We start from the raw sequence: 27,785 nt of genomic DNA on the forward strand, positions 1-27,785 counted from the left end.
GTTTTTTTACTACCCTGTATAATACATCTACTTTTTGTAATGAATATAATTGTAAAATAATGTACCGCCAAATTTAGCACAGCTGTGTTAACACACAAATATCAAAATATTTTGTTGCTTCTCTATATAGAATAAGGGAGGGGGGGGGGGGGAGGGATGCACCACATAAGTTTGGTGCCCAGTGTTTTCCAAAATCATAGTCGAACCCTGATCATCATGATTATTACATGACCATCATGACTATTATGTGATCATTATAATGTCTTTTGTACACAGATTAGGGGTGCCCCCCCCCCCAAGTTCAATGTGCAAATTCACCCCCAAATTTCCCTCAACTCCCCTCCCCCTTTTTTTGTTTTTAGCTCTTTTTTTTAATTAATTATTTTTCTTTTTAATACTATTTATTTATTTATCCTTTTAAATATTTATTTATTGATGTATTTAATTATTTTCAATTATTATTATTATTTTATTAGAAAATTTCTGTGCTACGCCAATTACACACACAAACTAAATAAATGAAATAAAAAATAAACAGAATAAAATAAATACTAATTTGAATTAAAAATAAATCAATAAAAAGCAATTTTAAAAATCCCCCCTTAATTTTTCGATGGCGCAACTTGCTCTATAATCCCCCCCTTGGGGGCACCCCTGACACAGATCATTGTAATGTCTCTTACCTCAATAAATCAATCTCTGTATGATTGGATTGCATTATACTCTTCATTGGATACTATTAATTCTTCAAACTCTTCTTGGAACAACAACACTCAGCTTTCCTCCTTAATTTCTGGAACTGCACTAAAATATTATCCACTTCCTTATTTTCATGAAGGGCAAAAAACTTATTAACAGCTGTAATAAATAAACTTCTTAAATTTGTTCTTTCCTTTCTTGAATTTATAACAGTAGTTGCTTCAATTTCAGTCCCTATCCTATCAGTGTTTTCAGTATTAATCAACTTCTTATTTCAATGTAAATATAGGTACTGCAGAAGAAACCACTGATGAAATATCTGCTTGAACATAAATCACTTCCCCAAGAGTTTTTTTTTCAAGGGCAGTCATTAGCATATGATCCTACACTATAAGTTCAGTTCTTTCATGGAGGAACATTTTCACAGTACAAAATAAAAAGTTTTAGATTTTCAAAAATCAAGAAACTTAGTAGGAGCAAAATTTCAGGTTTTTGTGATCAGATTGAGGCAGACAGTCCCCCCTCCCCCCACATGTACTCTTAAGTAGCATCAAAATTCTAATAGTGGAAAAGGATGATAAGCTGTTAGAATGAGAACAACAAGTTATTCTGCTCAAATCCTCTCGAGCAAAATAGATTCATTTGTTTCACTGTCCTTGGGATTACCTGAACTTAAAGGATGAAAGATAACTTTAAGGTAGAGAAAAAAACTTAACTATGCATTTATCTACAGAATAAAAAATAAGGAGCTTGCAAGGATATACAGTGAAACACTGTATATACGTTTTTTGAAGGGGCAGCATGAAAAAAGCGTATAAATAAAAAAACGTACACAAATTATAAATTAATATGTATTGGACTTGGCAGAGGCCAATTTAAAGAACGGATAATTGATAAGTGTGAAACACATAAACGGTTCTTCACTGGAGTAAAACTTCAGGAATTTAAGGGCCCTTTTTTCTTTTCTTAAAAAGTAGGAGTTTGTTAGGAGCATATGAAGTCTGATGTGTTCAGAAACTGGTTTGAACAAGATGTCACTACCCATTCATACATTCCCAGAACCCCTTATAAACAGTGTCAGCAAGTGAGATTTCATTAAAAAATCTTATGCCAAGCTGTAATAAAGAGAACATTCCAGCTCTGTCTCCGTTACACATATATGTCCTTTTTGTTACGGCCATATTTCTTCCAATTTAGTAAAAACTTTTCAAAATTATTACAAAATATGATTAAACTATTAAATTTTACTGTATATACCTATTTAAAAATTTGTAACAGAGGGGACACATTAATCTCTGGAAAGCTTTTTAATTTTAAAAAATAAAAATATTTGTTGAATGAAGAAAATCACTGTACGCATATGCTTAGAAACAATAAACCTTCATGTATAAAATAAAACTGTATGAAAAATCACTTTAATATTTCTAAAGTAAAAATCAAAATCGGATATCTTTTATTCATCTCAAATTTTAAACATAACTATGCATGTCTAGCCATTCAATCCAGAAACTTCAATGAATTTCCTTCAAAATAATATCAAACACAACACACTTTAAGTTCAAAAAACCATGTTGTGGTTTCAGTCAGCATGGAATGAGTGTTCAATTAAAACGAATTTAACATGTTATATACTGATCCTTAAATTCAGGGATGCTCACCCCCCTAAACATCGTAAAGACCCCACAAAATGAAAAAAAACCCCTCAAAACAGACCCCAAAAAATTTAAATGGCGCAACTTGCAGCATTGAAATTTAAAACCCCAGTTAAATTTTTTTATTCTGCACACAGAGGGTGGGGGGAGGATTGTTTTACGGGGTATATTTCTCTTTTTTAGGGGGCCTTGTAGTGTTAGGGAGGATGGGCACCCCTGCTAAAAGTATAACAGTATTGCAAGGTGTAATGCTGTTCAATTTGTCCCGCGAGACGGATCTACTCACTCCGGCATGGGTCACGTTGCTCTACTTTATAAGGTTTCATTCAAAAATTAATATGAAAAAGTAAATCATTTCAAAATTTTCAAAACAAAATTTAGGACGATGAAACATTTTGTAGAAAATCGAGCTGCTCATTTAGAAAAGCGGACCAACGTGTCCCAGACTCTCCCTTAGGAATTTCAGTACAAAACAAGAACCAGCTTACTAGCAATATTCTGATTTTTTGCAGCACTCGGAAATTTATTTTAACGGAAGTGCAAACACATACATAGTATTAAAAAAAACAAAAAAAAAAAAAAAAAAAAAAAAAAAAACTACTTCTAATAACTGTAAAAAGTGCAAAAATTTGTCTCACCTTGAAAAAGTTATATTCAGATTAAAACCCAAATTCTGCTTCTCGAGGGCTAACTAGAAGTTATGCCAAATGATTCCGACTGAAAATAAAAAGACAAGTATATTACAAAAAATCAAAGCAATAGAACATAAAAGCAGCAAATTACTACTAAAACGTGTGAAAAAAAAAGTGTTGAGAAAAAGGGGCTTACGAAACATTCAAACAATCAGTGCGTACCGCGCATTAAGAATAACAACACTTTTGACACACTTGTGCCAATTCTAAAAAAAGGTCAGAATTCAGCGTAAAAAAGGGCATCATAAACACAATTCACGGCCAAACAAACGAAAAAAACCTCGAACTTACGACAAATCTTGAATTGCAGCACTTCGGTCTCACTTTATACAAAACATAAAAGGTCTTCAGAAATATCTAATTAGACGTTCAATGGAGTACAAAAAAACAGCAAATTATCGCACAAAAGACCGACTGAAACCTATCAAAACAAGAAGTTGCAGCTGTGTAAAATAACGTTGCCAATATCACATAAAATTTGGGAAATAGTACAAAAATTATCGGTAAATTTTTAGAATTTTTTCACCTTTCAGGAAAACAGTTTAAACTGAAAATTTGTGCGCTTATAATCCTTATAATAAAAAAATGTTGGCTATTATTAAAATATTTTATTTTTCTAATCTGTTTTTCTAATCTTTTGAGGCCTTGCATTTTAAACTGCTGCATCTAAAAAGGAAACATCCCAACAGCATTCGAAGCGGCAAATGTAAACAAACAATTGGACCTGGAACTGCGTAAATCCGAGTTGCCGAACTTTATCTTTTTTAATAAGAAATGTTATCTAATTTCAAGACACTCTAAATTTTTCTTTTCTTATATCTTTTCTCTTATCAAAAATACACAATTGGAGATGGGCTTGGAAAGGTTTCGAAATTCTTGTCTTGCTCTTAAAGTAATCTGTGTTTTACAAGCTACTTACTTGCTTTATCGGTACAAGAAATTCAAATTTCGGAGATACTTCAAACGTTTCATGAGTATTTTGTTGATTCTTATATGTATAAACATATTTGGAAAAGTTTAGTCGCATCCAGTACTAGTTGCATTTATTAATGTTTTAATCCAGTTAATGATGTGTCGATGAACTCAAATGATTGAATAAACCTAATGACGCATTAAAAAAAATCTTTTAATTTTCATTGAAAAATTTCTAACTTAATATGGAAAGCTTTGACTTACCTCCCAAACAGGGATTGTACGATCCCGCTTTCGAAAAAGAAGCATGTGGTGTTGGTTTTGTTGTCAACATGTATGGAAAAATGTCTCATAAGGTATAAAATATTGCTTTTGAAAATAATTTCTTTTTTTTTCTTAACAAGTTATGTTTTATTAAAATTTTTTAGTTATCGTAAATGTTTCTTAAAATGAAGCAATTCATTTAGAGCATGCTGTTCAGTTTTGATCTCTATTTCTTTAAAAGATATTATGTGATTACAGGGGTCTGGCCAGAGCAAATTTGGTTCCGTTAACGGACCCTTCACAAAAATCCGATCAACCAAAACGGAACTTTCACAAAAATACGATCAACCAAAACGGACCTTTCACAAAAATCCGATCAACCAAAACCGACCCTTCACAAAATTCTGGTAAACAAAAACGGATCTTTCACAAATTGTTTATTGAAAGAGCAAATCTCAAATTAAAATAATACAGCATATTTAAAGTTAAATTAGAGGAATCAACTGATACAAAATCAGCTAATTTTGCAAAAGGAAAAAAAAAAAAAAAACGGCACTCTTGTGATGCTCCTGCAAGCCATAAATAATTACCATAAATAATTACTACCGCCAAATAAATATAATGCCTGTTGTTGGTTTCTTTGAAAGAAATTAACAGCTGAAAGTCAGTTAGGTTTATAATTTTGCTTGTTTGTTCTATGCAGCGGTGTTGTTGTAAACTTCTTTGGAAAAGCGTCAACATTCTCTGGAATAGGCGTAGTAAGCACTTTTCTCCCCACTCATGATTTAATCATCAATAATATACAGCGAAATGAATTTAGAACTGCAAAGGATAGTATGGGTGGGGCGGATGTAATCGCTTCAGATAGGGTTACAAAATTTAAACTTATCGCCACTTAGTGTCTGGTGGTGCGATGTTAAACTTTTATTTTGGGAGAAAGTTATATGGGTTTGGTTTTTCGATACTAAAAAGGATAATTAACTTTAAATAAACTTTTATTTACCATTATTTTTTTCTATAGATGTCTACATCTTGAAAAACGCAATCTTTTTACATCCGATATGATAATCATATTTTATTCTTCTTTTTCAAGCTAACTTCGCTTTATTAGGATGCAAATAAATGAAAAGTCTCTTTATTTTTGTAACAAAGCTTATTTCAAGTTTTTAAAGGGGAATTCCATTTTCTTTTATGAGTCAATAATTAAAATGCTGAATCGATGGTTTATTTTTTATTTTATTTATTTATTTTTGCTTCAACTGTGTCCAGATATTAATGATATGTTTACCATAGGACTCTAAAATGCAATTCAAAAGTAATTTTATCAAAAATATTTATTTTACAAGTCGTTTTTATACTTTTGATTCCTTCACTTTGAGGATTGCAATCTCTTTGCATCCGCTGTGGAAATCTGATTTTTCGAATTTTCGATGTTTAGTACGCTTAGTTAAGAGGTAAACAAATAAAATGTTTTTTTTATTTTTGTGAAAATCACGGAGTTTATAAGGTTTGAACGAAACTCCGTGCTCTTAAACAGTGTCTTGGGTTAAAAAGTTAAAATGCTGAACCCCTGCCTAATTTTTTTTCTTACAGTTATTTTAAATACTATACAAAAAACATTTCTAGTATAATTTAACATGATGTAGAATGGTAGATAAATATTGATACTTGAGGGGTGCCCATCTCCCAGGGAGCGATGCCTCCCCCCTCTCTTCAAATACTAGAAAAACACTCAAGAATGATATTCTCAACAGAAAAGAGAGAAAACACTCAACTCTAAGTGTCAATGATGCAGTTTCCACCATCTCAAGAGTCTAAACTTTCGTTTTTACAAGAAAATTTTTTTTTTTAATTATTTGATTTTTCACAAAAATAATTGATTTTTCACAAAATTATTTTATTTTTCACAAAAAACGGACCCTGTGAAAAATCCTGGACAGACCCCTGGATTAGAAAAGGTTCAAGGAAGGGGTCCTTATTTAATAAGTGATAGTTAGTATATATTAGAGGGTAGTGAAAAAGTCACATGGCAAAATTTTTCATTTTTGAGAAATTTTACCTACTTATATACTATAATTATCAGTTGTATTGTTCATTTTATTAAATATTTTCATTTGAAAAACAGTCTGTTATTTTTCTGCGTATTAATTTTCTCAACCTTAGGACTATTTTTCAGCCCAAAGAGCATTTAAGAGTAAAATATGGTTAGGGTGTCTGAATGATAGGTGATCAGTAAGTTACTCATGTCATGAAAAATATTAAAAGAAATTACTACTTAACTATGATAAAAAGATTATTAAAGCTTGAAGGTAGAAATTTATTAAATGTCCACCAAACTGTAAAAAGAATTTACAGTAATCAGTAATGCTGTTGTTCAATATTCAATCTAGCCTCCTGTAAAATGCTATTATTATTATTTTGTCTTGTGCTCCTCAACAGTCTCATCTCGAGCAAAAAAAAAAAAAAAATGTTTGGACAGGATATAAAGAATTTTTTGTTTTGAAACCAAATGTTTATTTTCTGTACTATCTAAATTCAGAACTTTAGTTCTAAGTTGTGTATATTTTAGTGAGTTGATTGTATACAGTATACAACCTTGATATCTCAAATCTCTCGCGACGGGGAAAAAATTCGAGATACTGAGTTTTTGAGTTATTAAGGTTTAAAACAAATTACACTAGTAACTCTCACAATTATACACACGTAAGCTATATGCATTTATATATGTTCTATGGGACCACTTCAAATTAAAATCAATAAAGTAGTCTTCAATATTTTACTAGATTCGAAGTTTAACAATTGTCGAACGTGCGCGGGATGAGATTTTGAAATGAACAACAATTTCAACTTGGTTTTTTCACCTAAAAATTTAAGATTTCTAATTTTATCTTCAACTAGTAACCCCACGTTCAAAAAGTTCTCAACGGCCATTTTGTAGGAATTGAAAAAGCAAAATGATGAAAATGAGAAACGCGTTTTCCGTTTTCGCTTTAAAACTGACGGACGAAAAATCGACCCACTTTCCTCAAAGTGGACAACACGTTCGAGTGAAATGCACAAAGATTCTAAACTCTGGGGAAAACACAGCACCTCCCCCATACCAACACTCCCCTATTATTTTGCCCCAATCCTCTATTCGCAAAATTTCCAAAAAAAGGGATGAAAAACGTAAAGCCACTTGTCCATTAAACTGATTTTACTTCAAAAATTGCCAAAGAAAATTGACAATTGAAACTGGCATCTGTGCAAAAATTTCGAGATATCAAAGGTTTCAAAAAATAAATTTCGAGATAACTATGGGAAATACATAGGGGTTTTATAGAAAATGCTGGGGATTTTTTTTTTTGAGACATCAAGGTTTGATTTTTTTAAATTATAACTTTCATTAGTCAATAAAATTTTCCCTTCAATGTAGTTGCTTAGAGATGCAGAAACTATATCTAGACGTCTGGAGCATAGAGGAGCATGTGCCTGTGACGGTGATACTGGAGATGGTGCTGGCGTTATGGTATCAATACCTCATGAATATTACAAGTCACGTGTGTGGTAAGTAATATGTTACTAAATTTATTCATTTTTGGTTGGTTTGTCGGATTTACATGTTTTTTGAAAAGGAAAAATAATTGTACAAAAGAAGATAAATAATGTGATCTGGGATGTTTAAGCCAGTTTTTGTAGGAAAAACTTGATTCCTGAAAAGATAGGCTTGCCAGATGTCCTGGTATGACCGGGACAGTCCTGGTTTTCAGACAAAATCCTGGTGTCTCGGCCGATTTACTTCATGTCCTGATAAAAAATAAATTTGATTTCAAATGACCAAAAAGGAGGTTCTTCCCTACTGTTTTTCATCGTCAGCAGTGCTGCTATTTTTCTACAAATTTTAAACTGTCTCAATTTCTCACTGGCCATGGAAATTTTAAAAGTTACTTGTTTAGATTTGGCATTTCGCCAAATTTGCGTTGTGACTGTAGAGTTGGCGAGCAGAGCGCTGAACATTTTCTTCTGCACTGCAGTTTACAAGATGGCCCTAGGACTGTCTTCAGAAAAGGTTTGGCAAATTTTTCCTTATGCTGGCCGCCTGTTTTCTCAGATCTTGTTAAAAGATCCGAGACTTTTGTCATCTTGTCTGATTTTGTAAACAGTCTAAACTTTAAGGTTTCAACTTTTTATGGTTTTTATACTTACTCTTGTAAATCTCGTGGCATACTGTGTGGAACACGAGGAGTTTTTAGATTGTATTAAATGAAAAAAAAATAAAAAAAATGACCAAAAAAAAAGTCTGGGAAGGGATCTAGGATAATTACTTTGTCATTTGTAACATTGGCTCAAAAAATTAAATATTGGATTAGCTTGTGAGGATTTTTGCAACAAGATTAAAATTAAAAAAGACTTTCCAAAACAAGTCCTTGCCGATGAAAAGTAAATCTAAATATTGTTCAATTCTTTATTCCTAATTCAAAGTGTTTCTTCTTACTAAAATTGCGTGTAAATATTAACATGCAAGAAGTAAAATTTTCAAATTTATTTGCTCGTGTCATTTCTTATTACAATTGATTTAGGTTCATAATTTGTGACAATGTAGTCATGACATTGAGCATGAACTGCCCTAAAACATTGCTATAGTTAGGAATTTTTTTTAAGGGGAACTTACCATGAGGTTTGAAGGAACACATCAAATGAAAAGATGGTTTAAAACCCATTTGCATTATTTTTACTATAAAAAAACAACCCCCCCTCCCCCCGTGGTCATCTCTGCCTTTTAAACGTATCAGGTTTTAGAACATTATTTCAAATTTTGTATGAATAGATGTGTTTGTGACTGAGCATTCATATTAAGGGATGAAAAGTGTTGACTGCCTAAATTAACAGTATTCAATGTGGCAGAATAATTCATAGAACAATTATAATGTTTATGCTTTAAAATAATTTTTCTGAGAAAAATGTGGGTGTGATTTGAGTTTAGATTAAATGGGGTTATGATTTGTGATTTACCTTTAGTTTAAAGTAAACATTTATTAAAACTACATTTTAGGAAAGAAACTGGAGTTATTCTCCCAGAGAAAGGAAACTATGCTACTGGTATTATGTTTTTGAAGCATTCTGAAGTTGATGAAGTAAAACTCAAGTTTGAAGGCATTGCAAAAAGTTTCGACTTGCAGGTTAAACTTATCTACTTATTTTTTTTTTTTGTCTTTTATTTCAGCTTAAGTTAGAGGCTTCAAACAATATGGTTTAATTTAAAATTAAAGTTCTGGTGTGGGCACTCCAAACTAAAAGTATTGTAAATTTGTATACATTTTAAATTTGTTTACTTTCTTGTTTGTTTTTCTAGCATACTGAGTTTTAATTGTTTTCTGTATGAAAAAAGTCTGTTAACTATGCTTATAAATGTTTAATTGAACATAAATTTTGAAAAACATTAACGCATGTTCAGGAACCGACTAACTATAAATGAGGCCTGAAGGCTCAAAAAATTTTGGAGGCCCCTCTCTCTATTATATCATTTTAAGTCAATGCAAAATAATGTTGAACTTTTCTGCAGTGGTAGTACTATCATTTGCAGGGGCTCTTTTATTTTTCACCCCAGGGCCTGTGCAGTTCCACTGTTTGCCGATGCCTAGCACCACCACTACTTTTTATAATCATTTTATAACTTAACATTTTTATAGCTCAATAAAATTGTGAAGATGATATTGGCCCCCCCCCCCTCCCCCAAATATATTCAAAAGAAAAACATAGTCATTTACTAAACAATTCCTTTTTCAGAGTCTTGTTAGATTCATCAGTCAATTTATTTATGAAAAAAAAAGTAACTATATTTAACTTTGCATGAAATTTAAAAAATAAAGCTTTCTTACTCATACAGAACCATCTAAATAAGAGAAATACTAATAAACTATCAAAAGAGTTTTTCAAATTAAAAAATCATTGATTTTTCATTATTTTCTTAAAAATATGATTCTTTAATGCTATGCATAACTTTTTCAAAAATTTGGGGCCTTTTAAGAAGATTGGGCCCCAGGCCTAGGCCTACTTGACCTGTGCAGTAATCAGGCTCTGTGCATGGTTGAGAATGTTTTGGATTTTTTCCTTCTAAGGAATTATTACCATGTGTTCTTGTCCTGGTGAAGCATAGGAATTTACAGCTTTGATTTTTCTAAGGCAGGGCAAATCTGAAACCACCCTTACCCACATTATATTCAGTTTTAAGGAACGAATGAATTTTGTCCCCCCCCTCATCCCAGAAGTTGTCACTTGGGGTGGGGGTTACGCAGGGCCGGATTTGGAAGTGTGGAGGCCCCGGGGCAACGAAGGAGTGGAGACCCCTAATCAGGGTTCGAAAACATCATCATATTTTCAAAAATATCCAATACTTGATATATATATCCGAATATTTTGATATATATGTATACTAGCTTACTACTCGGCGTTGCCCGGGTGCTTTTTAATGCAACATATCTTTCGGACTATCAATTGAATGAATTCTATCTAAATGAGCGTAAAAAAATACATTCATAACGCTTTCTAGGCTCAGAGCTTCAAAACACTTTAAATAACACAGAAAATCAAGCATTTGAAGAAAAAGTAGCATTAACTTAAAGCAAAAAAGTATGGGGAATATTGTTTGGGCTATGTAGTGTCCACTGGTACGTTGTCTGAGGTTAAATCACACAGGCGGTACGTAAATTGTCTTAATGCAAAGACAAATGATTGTCTTTTGCACATCTTGTGGGACAACCTTTTACGTGATGCTTCGAAAGAAAAGCGTTGTGCCCCCATTGTAGGTTTTGTTTTCCCGAATACATCAAAAAATGCAACAGTACTTTTCACATACATTTTATTCTGAAATAAATCATTGAATGTTTCCTTAGAAAGAGTCGTGAGCTTACCAAAAAATAAAAGTCAATCCCTATTATTAGGCACAAATATATACAAAATAGTCTTCTTGGACATGGTTACAATATTTTCAGATTAATTTAAAATCATTCTCAATGTCCAAAAGCTAAACAAATAGTCCACTGTACAGAAAATAAAGAATTCAGTCAGTGTTGTTAACAGACGATAACACTCCGTTTTACGGATTTTTTGTCGGTGTTTTTGAGAGTAAAGGTATCAAGTCATTGGTTATTTTATATGTTTTCAGGCAAGCACATTTTGCAAAAAAAGTTTGCTTAGTATAAAAAAAACTTTACCAAATGTGTCTGCTCGCTCTTGCCACGTTGATTTAGTGCAATGCCATAGAGTAAAATTGGATAAGTGTAACTTACCTAAAAAGACGCACGTCAGCTACATTTTATTTTCTTATATTGACGTCAAATTTCTATTTTTGTAGATAAAAATGACAGTTAGACAGTAATATTAATGTCTTGTACGATTTGAAATTCGTCAAGATTTAAGTTCTAGTTCAAATTTTTAAAACCTAATACTTGTCGTAAATGTTATACATGATATCTCACACTGATGCAGGTAGAGAGAGCACGTATTTAAGTTTTGTTGCTTTAGACAGAGTATTCCTTAGAAAGCATCAAAACTTTAATTTAGAGGGATACAATCGTCGTGAGAGGTGGGAATGGGTCCACTGACTACATTACAGTCATTATTTTAAGGTATGTAAAACATTAAAAATGGAAGTTGGTGGACGTGAAGTTATTGAACGAACTATTTAAAAACCGTCAATTAAGCTGCGCTATAGAGAAAAAAGTAGGCGTGTGCATTTTGGTCACTATCCGTGTTAGATTTTGTTTTTTAATTATTTGTAGGCCGTGAAATTTTTTGAAAAATAAATGTCTTGTTTGTACTTACAACTGTATACAAACTTCCAATAATTTTCGATTGTTTACAATAGCAGTTATCAAACTTAGCTTTTTAATTAGAATGCAGCTTTTTTCAACTTATTTCACGATGAAGAAAAAACTTCATATTGTGGAGTAATATTTCATCATGCCTTTAAATAGTAATCTCTGTGTGTCAAAAGTTGCATCATACCCGCTAACAGATTTAAAATTATTGCTAGTCGGCGAAGATGCTTCATCAGGTGTATTATTACTCGAGCATTAAGGTAATATAAAATTTCAAATAAAGAAATTTGTTTAGATAAAAAACGTAGCAATTTTTTGCAGTTTGAAACAGTTTAAATTTAAATTAACATTTATTCGCATTTTTTCCAAACTTAAAACTCCAACCCTCCCAAACTGTATGAATTCCGCCGAATTATATTTCTGTGGGGTTTTGCGGATAAAAAAGGTGCACAACCTTTAATTTAAGCACACATTGGCAACACAATCCTAGTATGGTAGTTTATATGCATGTAAGAAACGTCATGACCATCCCCTCTCCTCCTTGAAAAGCAAATTCCAGATACGCTACTACGCACGAATATGATTATTTTGTAGTTTATTTGAGAAATTAGTATTTTTTACCCCTGTTTTTTTTGTGAGACTTCAGCAATTAAACTTAGTTGAACCGAATTATGTAAAGATCCGACGTAAATCATGGAATAGTATAAAGAATATATGCATATTGGTTTAAAGGATCACCCAACATTAAATTGTTGAAGCTTATACATGGATAATGAATGAATTATTGATACCGAATTAATTTTCGTATTTTCTGGGCTGTTCATATGGAGAATACTAACCCATATTTTCACTTTACCATTACTGCTATGGAAATACCAAAGCAAGTAGAACCGTCGAAAACCGCAATGATTCTTCTTTGCAGGATGCTATTCAAAAAACGCGTAACAGCAGCATTTCTTTTCTGTTCGGCTTTCTTGCCAACATGTTTTACGCTTGTCGCTAATCGATTTTACGGCCACTGTTAAGTATATTTTTTGTGTTGATTGCATTTAAAACATCTAATGGTGGTAATATGTTGCTGAGCATTTTCATTTGCTTTGAACCAAGGTTCACAAACTTAACGATTACAGTTAATCTTTGAAGAGACTTCATTTAGGGCATTTTTTACAGGCTTTTCATTCAGACCAAACACATAACAATATGAAAATTCGTTATGTCAAAAACAGCCTTTTTATGATTAAAAATGTAAACTTTAATCTCTTAGGATCTTTTTTAAATTCCAAAAACCAGCCTATATGAAGTCTTGAGCAATAATTTACCTCTGTGCCTAATTTGGAAGAAATCCGACTAAAACTGTGGATTTGTATAAGGAACATACACCCACCCCCCCACACAAACATACATCCATTTTTATATTTATAGATACATGTAAAGAAAGCCTCGACTACATTCCTCCCCTTTGAAAGATAAATTCCGAATGCGCTATTATTCATTACTATGATTATTTTGCAATTTATTTGCTTTATTAGTACTTTTACCCCTTTTCTTGGACAGCCTGAATCGACTTCTATTAAACCGAATTAGGTTATTGGTTATAGTTGAATCGAATTATTTAAAGATTCTACGTAAATCAAGGAATAGTATAAAGAAAATTTACATATTGCAAATTGGTTTCATAAGGTCATAAGGATCATAGTACATTAAGTTAAATTTTTGCTGCAAGGATGAAATAGATGTAGTTTAAATAAAAGTAGTCTAATGCTGAAACAGTTGAAGATTGTACGTCAATATTGAATGCAATATTATTACCTTACTTATGTTCGTATTTTCTATGCTATTTACGGGAAAAACACTGATCAAAAATTACACGCAACCCTTACTGTTGTGGATTTTATAATTAAACAATATTTAAAACTTATGATTTAACGGTTGCATTCAAATTAAGTAGAAACATGAACAGCATCAATGAACCCCAGGGCCTTCGTAGGTCGCAGTTTAAGAAACGATGTACAGCATCATTTTTCATACCTACGGCTTTCTTGCCAAACACGCTTTAACGTTCATCACTAAACGGCGTTAACGGCCAGCATTCAGGATACGTTTTGTGTTGATTGCATTTAAAATAGCTCCTGGTGGTAATATGTTGATAACCGTTTTCATTTGCTTTGAACCAAGGTTCACAAATTTCGCGATTAAAGTTAATCTTTGAAGAAACTTTATCTAGGGTAGTTTTTTACGGGTTTTTCATTTAGACTAAATTCATAACTATACAAAAATTCGTTCGTGCAGAAAAGAGGGTTTTATGACTTAAAATATGAAATTAAACCTCTTTGGGTCTTTTTAAAATTCCAAAACCCCACCTATATGAATTCCTGAGCAACAATTTACCTTTGTGCCAAATTTGGAAGAAATCCGACGAAAAATGTGGATTTGTATAAGGAACATACACACATACCCACACACCCACAAACATACATCCATTTTTATATATATAGATATCCGATATTTTCGACCCGAGAAAGTTAGGCTATTTTGTAAAAATTTTACTGTGGGGGGCCCATTTGTTGTGGAGGCCCCGGAGCAGTAGCCCCGCCTGCCCTCCCCTAAATCCGGCCCTGGGGCCTTGCTCCACTCTTGGTCCGGCACTGAGGCTCTTCCTGTTGATAAATCATCTGAACCTTCTATCATCAAATGTTTAATTTTTGCTAATAGGATAAATAGATTTTGTGAATAGGACTGTTTGAGTTATTTTCAGCATGGTATTTAAATTGTTTTTAATGTAAAAAAAGAAAAAAAAAAGTTCATTATTCTTAAAGATTTTATTTAATCTGAATTTATTAATTAGATACTTAAGGAATGGTTTGAGAATTTTTTTGCATGAAGGTATTGCAATATTTTAGATATTGTGCTGGCGAAACATTGAAATTGATGACAGTTCTTTAGGCTCTGTTGCCAGATCGTCTGAGCCTTCAATGAATCAAGTATTTATTATTGGAAAATATACTGAAAAGGAAAGATTCCAAGAACAGGTTAGTTTTCAGATCTTCTGCTACCAATAAATGTCCTATTTAAATTGAAGTCAACTCTCTCAAATCTGCCATTCTAAAGTCTCCAATTTCTATATTCTGCTTAGAATTTAAGATAAAAACCTAAGACTTTAGTTTAATTTTGAATAAAAATTTTTGCCATTAAATTTACTAATTTTAAATGAATGCTAAAAAGAAAAAAATAATTTTTGTCTTAAGAACTTCATTTACATAAATATGTAATATGTGGATACAATGTTTATCATGATTATTTTCATACTATGCTTTGCTGTAGCCAAATGACAGCTTTCATTCTTGTATGCTGCTGTTTCTCTATGCCTTTTATTAATCTATCATTTTGGAAAATGTTTCTTGATCTTGCTATTTGGTTTTTATCTGATTATATTTTGATGTTATGTCTGAAATTAAATATTTATAGGATAAAACTAACATATGAAAGCATGAATATTTAACATAAGCCTCAAACAAACTAGAATTAACTACCCAAGAATTGCAACAAGATGCAACAGACATAGAGATGTAAAATTTCTGGAAATTTTGAAGTGGTGGAAAAAAACCCGGTTTTTTACCGTTTTTTTCTGGAAAATTTGGAAAAAATGGAAATTTTGATTTCTTTATGAATAAAATTAGGGTTTCTTAATAGCTCTGTGTTTCTTGGAACATATAAAGGGTTAAGCATTAAAAAATATATGCTATCCACACATCTTCTTTTTCTGCTTGACAGAAATACACATAAAAGTAAGATTAATTAGAAAAAAAAACCCTTTTTGTTTTATAACTGAGAGCTTTCATGGTCAGACACCGGAAATAAGTCCAGTTGTCATTCAACCATTAATATTGGGTAATGTGTGTCTAATCATAAAAATTACATTTTATATTTTAGATTGCCTTTGAAACTTGAAATATTAAATGAAATTTTCAACTTTAAACATGATATATTTTAAATACTGTTTAAGGCTTTCACGGCCGGCGTCAATATGGGAAGATAACATTTCCGGGCTTATTGGCCGTGGTCTAATTGTAGTAGAAATTCCAGACGTTTCAGCTTGCTTTGCTGCAGCCATCATCAGTGGTTTGAGTTTGGTGAGACTGATTCCTGGCTTCGGTGGCTCCGGTATTTAAGCAAACTGCTGCTGGGCTGCTGGTCCTGATTGGGAAGTGTTCTCAAGCCGCTGGTGGAATAAGGTTCCTGATTGGATTATATTCAAGCCGCTGGGTGATTCTGGTACCTGATTGATACTAAAATCAGTCAAAAACATACTGTGGTCCCATCCAATCAGAAACCGGTAGCCACCACGGCTTGTGAATCCCATCCAATCAGGTACCAGGATCACCCAGCGGCTTGAATCTCATCCATTCAGGAACCTTATTCCACCAGCGGCTTTTGAGAACGCCTCCCAATCAGGACCAGCAGCCCAGCAGCAGTTTGCTTTAATACCGGAGCCACCGAAGCCAGGAATCACTCTCACCAAACTCAAACCACTGATGATGGCTGCAGTAAAGCAAGCCGAAATGTCTGGAATTTCTAATGTTTTCAACTTTTCAGGGTTTTAATTGAAATTTTCAGCAAAAAGTGATTAGAAATTTTTCCCACTTAAATTCTGATGCAATTTCCTGTTTTGTTCAAAAGTGCTGGTATAACTACTGTGCTTAGCCCGGTCATATGAATAAACTGAAACTCCAGTTTAAGTTTTGGTTCAGCTAAAGAAAAACCAATTTAGTTTTGATTTGAACTTAGACTGGGTTGGAAAAAATCAAAACTCAATAGCTTTTATTTTCAGACAGTAACATTCTATTATTTTTCTTTCAAAAAAAATGTATCATGGGGAGATAACATTTCCAGGCTTATTGCCGTGGTCTAATTGGAGTAGAAATTCCAGACATTTCGGCTTGCTTTACTGCAGCCTTCATCAGTGGTTTGAGTTTGGTGAGAGTGATTCCTGGCTTCGGTGGCTCCGGTATTAAAGCAAACTGCTGCTGGGCTGCTGGTCCTGATTGGGAGGCGTTCTCAAAAGCCGCTGGTGGAATAAGGTTCCTGAATGGATGAGATTCAAGCCGCTGGGTGATCCTGGTACCTGATTGGATGGGATTCACAAGCCGTGGTGGCTACCGGTTTCTGATTGGATGGGACCACAGTATGTTTTTGACTGTTTTTAGTATCAATCAGGTACTAGGATCACCCAGCGGCTTGAATATAATCCAATCAGGAACCTTATTCCACCAGCGGCTTGAGAACACTTCCCAATCAGGACCAGCAGCCCAGCAGCAGTTTGCTTTAATACCGGAGCCACCGAAGCCAGGAATCACTCTCACCAACTCAAACCACTGATGATGGCTGCAGTAAAGCAAGCCGAAATGTCTGGAATTTCTACTCCAATTAGACCACGGCAATAAGGCCGGAAATGTTATCTCCCCATGATACATTTTTTTTGAAAGAAAAATAATACAATGTTACTGTCTGAAAATAAAAGCTATTGAGTTTTGATTTTTTCCAACCCAGTCTAAGTCCAAATCAAAACTAAATTGGTTTTTCTTTAGCTGAACCAAAACTTAAACTGGAGTTTCAGTTTATTCATATGACCGGGCTAAGCACAGTAGTCATACCAGCACTTTTGAACAAAACAGGAAATTGCATCAGAATTTAAGTGGGAAAAATTTCTAATCACTTTTTGCTGAAAATTTCAATTAAAACCCTGAAAAGTTGAAAACATTAATTTTTTTTCAATTTTTCAGAAGTGGAAATTTACTCCTTCGGAAAAAAAACGTTTTTTTTTCCGTTTTTTTCGGAAATTTTCCATTTTTTTTCCGACTGTTTTCATTTCTAAACAGACATAAACCAAAACGCCTAAAAAGTCTTTTTAAACAAACGAGTAATTTTGTTGTCACATTATATATATTTTCTTATGTACATCATTTTTTTTCTGCATATAATTTTGCAATATTGCAAAGTTTGAAAGATGGAGCATGGCATAATTTTATATTTATGTATTTATGTGAAATGCATATCGTACATATACATCATTACTGATACTTTAAGCTTCTCAGTAGCTTTTATGAAGTTTGTTTAAACATGTGTGGATTACAACTTTCAACAAACAAACTTTTTTTGACTAAACTACAAGAGTTAGAACAAGGAGTCGACCTAACCTCAGATGGGTTGATTGCATTGATAAGGAGTTTTCTTCCATAAAAGTGAAAAATTGGCAAGCCATAACCAAAAAAAGAGAGGCCTGGGAAAAAATAATTGAAAAGGCCATGGCCCACCCAGGGCTGTCATGCCACTGAGGAAGGAAGGAAGGAAGATATCACGTGCTTTCATTTAAAGTTTATTACAAAGTTATAAGTTTTCATTTGGATTTGGGTTTTGTCTGTGATCAATCAAGTTATAGTTTGTGCTCTGTGGATATTCATATTTATTTTTGTTGATTTTCTGTTCAAATAATCAGTCTTACTCTTCTTAAATGGACTTTATTTCTAGCTCATATCTCGTGTAAATACTTTAAAGTCATGGTTTTTACTGTGATATGTCTTGACATTAAGCTGAGGGAAACAAGTGACATGTTCTACAACTTCAAGCATTTTGGCTTTAAGTTCAGTTTGTAGGGCGAAATTAGTAATCTCAAGTAAAGACTTTTTCTTCTTTTTAATAATGAAACAACTTCATTATGACTGTTGAACTATTTACAAAAGAAGGAAAATAAGTTTGTGGTAGGTCTAAAGGTCAGAGATGAGGACACGACTCTATAAATTTGTCTTTTTTAAGCCACCTCCCATTTCATCTGTCTCTAGCAGATATCTGTTGGATGTTAGTAGCATATTAGATGCATAGAGACATCTTACTTACCGATTCTATCTAAACCTTAGTTACAAATTTTCTTTAACTATTGGGTACCATGAAGCTTGCTGGACTAAATTACTCTATAACAAATATTTTTGTCAGAGCAAGTGTAAAGGCAGAAATTGTTGCAACTACAGATTACTTATTGTGACAGGAGGTACTGTTTTTAGGAATGAACAATTGAACACAGTAGGAATGTAAATATAAATGTGCAATTCTATTTCAACGGAAATTTCACTTTTTGCATAAAACACTTACTGAAACATTTTCTGTTTTCACCAATTACTTGTTTTTTATACAAGTTTTTAGATGTATAACTTAGAAATAGAATACATATATTTATAGAATAAAATTAATTTTTGCTTTTTATTTAGGTGTATTTGCTTCGCAAGTACTCGACACATTGTTTGCAGAATATTTTCAGTCGATTTTATATTTGTAGTTTGTCAACAGAAGTAATTGTTTATAAAGTAAGTATTCAAATTTACATTTTGCATTTTTTTCTTTAAAATATGCTTGTAATATATGTGTAGAAATAATTTAATTTTTGATGGGATTTATTCTTTAAGGGGCAACTTACCTCTACTCAGTTATGGACCTATTTTAAAGACTTGCAAAGTCCTGATTTCAAGATCTATCTTGCCATTGTTCATGCTCGATTTTCAACGAATACTTTTCCGACATGGGAAAGAGCTCACCCATTAAGGTAATATATATACATATTTTCTTTTACTAAAAGGGGAAGGGAAAGGATGCTTAGTTAAGATATAATTTATAAAGAAGTGAGATTGTGTGCTTTTTGTCTATCTCCTTTCCACTAGTAACATTAATAAAATGAAAAAAAAAGAAAGAAATAAAATAAAATAATTTGAGGATATTTATTTTAAAAGCATTGAAACTCAAGAAATTTACAATCCTAATAAAGAAGTAATAACTAAATATAAATTTTTTGTTCTACTAGATACTGTGTTAGAAATTCTTTATAAAAAAAAAATATATATATGATGTTACTGGACCAAAGGAGGTATAACCCACCAACAATTTGACTCCCTTACTTAAATTGTAATATAAAGAGTGAACTTAAAAAACATTTTTGTTCTCATTTTATTTATCTTTCATGAAGTTGCTAGTTTGTATTGAATATTGAAGTTCTTTGTTGTATTGCGTTGCTAAAAAGCTACATATTGCAATAAATTATTTTAAACACTGCAGCTTATACTTCAGTGAATAAAAAAATTTCTTTTTCTTGAGAAGTACTATAGTTTTGTGTTAGTGATCTCAAATTTGGAGCTGCTGTAAAAAAAAAAAAAAAAGTTTTTGTTAATAGAAAAGCACAATTTATCTGAATAAACGATACAACAAGGTGAAATGTAACAGGAGGTTACTGTGTTCTAATTAAATTAAGGGAAATTTTTTTGGTTATTTTCATTTCCATTTGGATTTCATTAATCAGGATTGATTAGAGTTTCAACTTTTCAGTTTAATAATTTCTTTAAATTATTTTAAAGATGTCTTAACAATATTTATTATTTTTTCTTTTACTTGAATTGATTTGTTATTCATTTTATCTAAGACTTTTTGAATTATCTTGGTCGATATTTAGTTCATTTTAGTAAAATTAATACTTGAAAAACTGTGAATCCAAATTAATTGAAGCTTCAATTCTTTTCAATTTATTATTATTCCTTGCTTAAATTACATTTGTAATTACACTGTTTAGTGAAAACGTTTTTGAAATGTTTATAGGTATTTAGCGCATAATGGTGAAATTAATACCTTAAGAGGAAATGTGAATCTTATGAGGGCAAGAGAAGGAGTGATGAGTAGTTCTATATATAAAGATGACTTGAGGAAATTATACCCTATTGTTGAGCCACAAATGTCTGATTCTGGAAGTTTGGACAATGTTTTAGAATTTCTTCTTATGGCCGGTCACCGATCTTTGCCAGAGGTAATTTTTTTTAAATGTACGAAACACAAAAGTACATGAAAGTAACTATTCCATATTATCCATATATATTATACACATTTTTTAAAAATGTTAATATAAAAAAATTAAAATTTTAAATATAAAAAATTTTACCATATACATTTTTTAAAAATCTGTTTTTTATTTCTTTATTTATTTTTTTAGTATGTTTGCTAGCAATGTTCCTAACCAGCTTTTTCAATTTTTATACATTCTATTAATTTGTAATTTTTGTTTAAAGAAAAGAAAAAGAAAAATAATCTTATTTGCAAGTTATAATCACACCTATTTTTATTTCCTTGCACTCAAAAGTAATAATTCTGTATATATTTTAACTAGAGATATGCCGGATCGTTAAAAAAGTAGATCCGCGGATACGGATATGGATCCAGATCATTAGTGTCAAGATCCGCGGATACGGATCTCAAAATGTTTTTTTACCCAATTCAACTATCCAAGTGTAAAATTTGTTACCGAAGGTATTCCCGTCAGAATAATGGCAGTTTCTTCAAAATATGTCAACTGCGGCAAAATATAATCAAGACTACGATTTACTCTTTAAAGAAATCTCCGTTAAAATTGAGGGAGAGTTGGAAGGAATGGGTCAGGGCTGCTAGATGGAATGTGAAAAATTATTTCTAGCTTACTCGGTAGATATAGGATACAGGAGCAAGAGTGTAAAGCTGCTACTGGACAAGCTAGAAATAATTTTTCCCATTTTATTTTAGCATAAATGCAGCGCTGACCCATTCCACCGAACTTCTCCGACCGACGAAATACAGAGCCGGAAATACCTTTACAAACAGTAAATAGAGAATTTAGTCTTTTTTTTTTTTTTTGAAGGATGCCAAGAAAAACACCAAATCAATAACAGAAACACCAAATCAATAACAAAAACTAATATTAAATTAAAAATTAAAAAAACAAAACATGTCCCAGAGAACCAACCTCATATTAAGATGAATTTCGCGGGTCAGAACACACATTTGTACACAAATATGAACTGACAGCAGGTAAAAATTTTAAATCATTGAGCTTTTTCTCCTTATCTTCCGACTAAAAAATTGCTACCAATCATGCGTATAAAGGCTTAGAATTGCACTTAAAATTTACTTAACAAGATTATAGCTCCTACTGTATATAAGTTGGAAGTTTCAAATAAATATCAAACGCAAAAAACCTCGTTCTTTCAATTAGGGCCAACATTTTTAACATATGGTTATATTTTTACTACCATAATTGTGAAAAACATTAAATCGGTTTTTAATTAATACCTCCATTAATTAAAGTTCTACAAAAACGAGGCCAAGCTAAGAACACTTTTGATCAAGTCACCTTTTGAACGAAAAATGAACTATCAAAATCTGTTCATTTGTTTAGGAGCAACAATGCCACAAAAAAACACACTGATACATACTTTTAAAACTTATTTCCCCTTCCTTTTTGCAACGGGGGGGGGGGGGGGGTACAAATAGCCTTCTGAAATGATACCTTATAATTTAAATAGGGAATAAAACCTAATTTAGACGGAATTTAAGAGTCTTTTATTCAAATATTTATAATTTTTTAGAATAGAAATGATCCGTCACAAAAGTAACGGATACATATACAGATCTTTATTTTCCCTCGGATATCCGCGGATACGGATACGGATATCCGGAACATCACTAATTTAAGCTACAATATTATATAAGTTTCCCTATTCTATTTATTTGTAATATTATGTAAGAATCATTAGATATCTCTATCAGAGAAAAGTAAGGACAAGTACTTATTATTACTCCACTAAACAGTCGGATAAGAAATGTACCTTCGTATTCAAAATACTTTAAAATGTAGATTTATGCTTATTTTAAAACCTTTGTTTTTCGGACAAAAATAAAATATCAGCTTCATTTTTTACTTAAAAATTGCATACAGAGAAATATTGTGGTAAAATATCAATACTATGCAAACTTTATATTTTTAAAAGTGAGTCTAGATTTTATTCCCGTTTATAGGCAATAATAACGATGATACCTGAAGCCTGGCAGAAAGATGATTTGATGCCCTTTGAAAAGAAACAACTGTATCAGTGGAGTTCTTGTGTTATGGAACCCTGGGATGGGCCTGGTAAAAACTTTCAACTATTATATCAATTTAATTACAGTATAACTTCGATTTAACGATACCCGATTTAATGACTTCCTGAATTTAATGGTACATTTCACTGATCTGGAATTGACTGCATTGAATGTCTATGCCCCTCGATTCAATGGTATCCTTGATTTAACAATAACATTTTACCTGTCTCTTGACAATTGTTAAATCATGGTTATACTGTAGTTTTGTTCTAAGTATATAAACAAAAATATAGTTCTTGTAACCAGGGCTGCGGAGTCAGTGGAAAAATGACCGACTCTGTTTTAATTCCAGAAACTCCTTTACCCCAAAATCTGTCCAACTCCGCTATCACTGTTACAGTGATCAACTTTGAAGGGGAAATAACCGGCTCCTACTCTTGGAACATTAAACCTCAACTACTGACTCCGACTCCACAGCCCTGGTTGTAACTACATTTGAAAACAAAAGAAATACCTTACTTTGAATAATGTCAGTGGTCGATTTACCATGTTACAAGTATAGTAGCCTCTTTGATAAAGGTTTCACTTGAAAGCATAAACGCCATCTTTTGGGGAATGCAACAGGTCTGTAAAAGTTGAGAAACCAATAAGCAGCTCCATGATTTAAAAAAAAAAAAAAACCTCAATGAAACTTGTTTCTAGAAGGTGTCAAAACTTCCCTTGAATTGTTATTTTTAGTATTAACAGATAATTGAAATTTTATGGTGGTCTTTGAGGTTGAAGAGCCCAAGGATTCTAAAATTTTTTTTTTTTCTCAGGCCTCTAGCCTTGTTTCATATAAGGAAATCATACAAAACCTCATCTGCTTATGTGTCAATTGGCCTCTAATTTCTAATGTATCTGTATTAATTCTAAAGTTTTTAAAAAATCCTATGCCCGTCTGTGGCATTTCTGCCATTAATAGACCAGCTGCCCAATAAGATGAAGAAGTAGAACAATAATGTGGATCAAATTTAGCGTCCTTTGAGTTGATGTTTAAAAACTTTAAAATAATTAGGCAGTTCCTGAAATGATCACCATCCGTCTCACCCTGGCAACACAAAGGACAACAGGGCGAATCCTTTACTTCAATTCTATGCAGATGTTTTTGCAAATAGTCATGTCCAGTGATGACACAAAAACAAGCCACTCCGACAGACCAAGGCAGTGAATTGGGGATTTTATTACTTTTATTGAGCAGGGAATTCCACTTTTTACAAACAGCTGAATCACTAAATGAAAAATTATCATATAAGCTTTGCGCTACAATATGATTAAGGTGAAAAAACAACGTAAATAAAGCACAAATATTCGAGAAAATACAGCATATAGCTATTTCAAGGCTACAATGGCGCCTCTTCATCAGTGCAAAAAGCTCACCAACACAACCAGAAGTTGCGAGAGAACTGACAAAAAACCAGGTGGACACCGGTATTTATACCAAAGAGGGCCAACCAATAAGAATGCAGGAACATGACAACAAACAACCAATCAGCGAACAGCATGTACACTCCGGGCTCAAAGCAAGGCAAGAGACAACCAATCAGAAGCCAGGAGACAAAAAGGGTGCGAGACACCAAAGAAACAGGAAAGGCAATTATAGAAATTGCTTCCAGATATCATGAAAAAATGGAGTGCTGGAAAAATCATTGACAAGAGAATGAGAATTTTTCCAAATATGGTAAGCTTCCCAGAAATCGAGCTCATAAACCGAAGAACATTTACAAATAATCTTTGCAGATGAAAAATCAAAACAGTGACCAGAAGTCCAACAATGCTGAGCGATGGAAGAACGAGCAAGTTCTTTATGTTTAACATATTTTTCGTGCTCTTTCAGACGATGCTTGAGAGCACGTTTAGTCTGTCCAACGTAGCCAAGTCCACACTTGCAGGAGATGCTATAAATGCCCCAGTTGCTATGGCAATCAATGGGGTCCTTTAAGTTTGTAAATTTTACCTTATTAACTGGAGAAAAAGCTATATCGAAACCAAATTTCTTCAAAATCTTTGCAACTTGATGATTAACTTTTGGATAATAAGGCAAAACAATAGTATACGAAGCATTGGAAGCAGAAAACTTTTCAGAATGTGAGAGCTTAATTAACTTATTATAAATTGAATCAATGATGCTAGGAGAATAACCACGATCGAAAGCCACTGCTTTAAGATAAGAAAGCTCAGCATTTAAAGAATTGGAAGAGGAACAGATGTTCAAAGCACGGAACACGAAAGCCTTGAATGAGGCCAACTTTTGGTTTGGAGGATGAGAAGAACAATTGTGAGGAGGTAGTGTAACAGCAAAAGGCTTACGAAACATTGAAGTCATAAATTCATCATTACTTTTAGTAATAAAGACGTCCAAAAATGAAAGAGAACTATCAGTTTCCATTTCAATAGTGAATTGGATGCAAGGATCAATAGAATTTTGAGTAGAAAGTAAAAGTTCATTATCAACATGGTTTTGGCCAAGCAAAACAAAGCAATCGTCAACGTAACGAACATAGAGCGGAAACGTTATGGTTTCAAAAAGTTTAGTCTCAAAATAGTGCATATAAATGTCACTTAAAATAGGACTCAAAGGATTACCCATTGCTAAACCTTCAGACATTCGAAAGTAAGTACCATTGAACACAAAAGTATTCTGTTCAAGACAAACACGAGTAAGCAAATATAATAATAATGCAGCACATGTCATGTTCCTGCATTCTTATTGTTTGGCCCTCTGGTATAAATACCGGTGTCCACCTGGTTTTTTGTCAGTTCTCTCGCAACTTCTGGTTGTGTTGGTGAGCTTTTTGCACTGATGAAGAGGCTCCATTGTAGCCTTGAAATAGCTATATGCTGTATTTTCTCGAATATTTGTGCTTTATTTACGTTGTTTTTTCACCTTAATCAGCTGAATCACTATATGAAGAAATCAAGTTATTTTTCAGTTTGTTAAAAATAATTCATTTAATGTTGTGCAGAGGCAGAGGAGAATCCTGTTGGGTCATCAGAGATCCTGTCTTAGCAATTAATCCGCCTGCTCATTCCTGAAAATGTCCCAGTGACTCAGAATCCGTTGGAGCGCAACCCTTTCCCTCGTTTTCTAAAGTTCAAACAGTTTCATTCTACAGGAATGGACATGAACATTTGATAGACATCGGTAAACGATATTTATCCGCGTTCTCATTCCTAATGTAATGTAATATAAAATTAACTTTATTCAAATTAGAATAACTTCTCAACTCTTTCGGCATGTGTAAAGTTTCAGTTTTAGGTTGGCATCCTTTGATGCCCAATCATATGCAAATGAGGCAAGTATAAATAGTGAGCGATTCCAATCGTTCTCTCTCTCTTCTTTTGTGTTCGTCAGCCTCTTGTGAGTTAGGTCCGATAGGTGTTGGGGAGTTGCGAACTCCGCCTCCACTTATGGCCGGGTTTTATTCTTAAGAACTTAGTTTTGTTAGTTATATTTATTTTAGTTACTATGGACCAATAAATTTTTGGTAAGATTTTAACAAGTTTCCAATGTTCATTTCTTCACATTAACATTTGATTCTGCACCTTCCACTGTGTGATATTATCTCTGCTTGTATAAGCATGTAACATTGTTGACTGACTTACGAAATTTAGCCCTTCGGCTTTTTCGTTTAAACATCGTAAGTTATCATAAGGGTTATGGGCCCAGCCCTACCCAATTGTATCAGAATAATTACGTGTTCAGTATCATGATGTATTAAGATGTTTTCGAATTGTCAGCAGAGTAGAGTATTAGACTTCGTGTTTTTGTGATGAAATGGAATGTTGTAACTGACTTGTCTTTTTGCTGAATCGGTAGATGACAAGTGTTTGGAAATCTTTTCAAATTGTTTTCCCCGCATCGGCGTTGAATGAAAACTGTGAAAATAGAAGTTTTTCTTTTACTTTTTGGAAATTTGTATCGAATCTTTAAGCCATGTGTAGTGTAAACTTTTCTCAGACGTTTCGTTTGCATTTTATGGGGGGATATAGTTGGTTTGGTGTTAGGCAGAAGGTTGGTTAGTGGCTGCTAAATTCAGCGGAAGACCTGGACTTGTTCCAGGGGGGAAGCTGTAACAGTTGCACTATTTAGGTTTTTTTTCGGGGATATTTTGAGATTTTGTTGGTTGTTTTTTTTGAAATTAGGTTTTTTTATTTTTTGGCGTTTTTCATATTCTTATCAATCATGGCATCCCAGAGTGTTCCTATCGAAAAATTAAGGTCTGACAACTATGTGAGTTGGTCATCTGATATCAAATTTGTCCTAATGGAACGAGGTTTATGGAAGATAGTTAATGGTATTGAAAAAGAACCTTTTTCTAATGATGAAAAAAAGGCTACTGAGCAAGAGATTCGTAATTTTCAAAATCGACAAGATGTGGCCCTATCCATAATTTATTTAAATTTGGAGAAAAATTTCAAAAAGATAATCGAAAATCAGGTCAACGCGGCTGATGCCTGGAGGGCTTTGAAAGATCACTTCTTTCCTGACAATCGTTGTCAGCACATGACATTCTTTTCAGAGTTATCCCAATGTCGTATAAAAGAGGAAGAGTCGATAAATCTTTTCGCTGCCCGTACTCGGCAAATTTTCGAAAGAATTAAGGCTATAGACGCGAATTTCTCTGAAAATTATTTGATTTTTCAAATTTTGCGTCATTTGCCCTCAGAATTTGACAATATTTGTCAAGTTATTCTTAGAACTACTGCACAGGAATTCACATTTAATAAAGTAGTCAGCGAACTTATTGCCGAGGAATCGCGAATTCGACTAAAAGATGAGGACGATAAAATTATCGGCAGAGCTAACT

General features: G+C 32.8%; 1 protein-coding gene across 1 annotated transcript in view; it reads left to right on the top strand.

Moving 5' to 3' along the window:
• The first annotated feature begins 4,200 nt into the window (after positions 1-4,200).
• The window catches only part of LOC129224565 (uncharacterized), a 285,185-nt gene continuing 261,600 nt past the window's right edge, over positions 4,201-27,785 (top strand). Inside the window, exons 1-8 of the mRNA XM_054859042.1 lie at positions 4,201-4,311; positions 7,635-7,762; positions 9,252-9,378; positions 14,919-15,047; positions 19,278-19,373; positions 19,473-19,609; positions 20,650-20,854; positions 22,873-22,984. Coding sequence (XP_054715017.1) covers positions 4,201-4,311; positions 7,635-7,762; positions 9,252-9,378; positions 14,919-15,047; positions 19,278-19,373; positions 19,473-19,609; positions 20,650-20,854; positions 22,873-22,984 — 1,045 coding nt within the window. The remainder of the gene's footprint in view (positions 4,312-7,634; positions 7,763-9,251; positions 9,379-14,918; positions 15,048-19,277; positions 19,374-19,472; positions 19,610-20,649; positions 20,855-22,872; positions 22,985-27,785) is intronic.

Source organism: Uloborus diversus, chromosome 6, assembly GCF_026930045.1.
Source record: "Uloborus diversus isolate 005 chromosome 6, Udiv.v.3.1, whole genome shotgun sequence".
NCBI lineage: Eukaryota > Metazoa > Arthropoda > Arachnida > Araneae > Uloboridae > Uloborus > Uloborus diversus.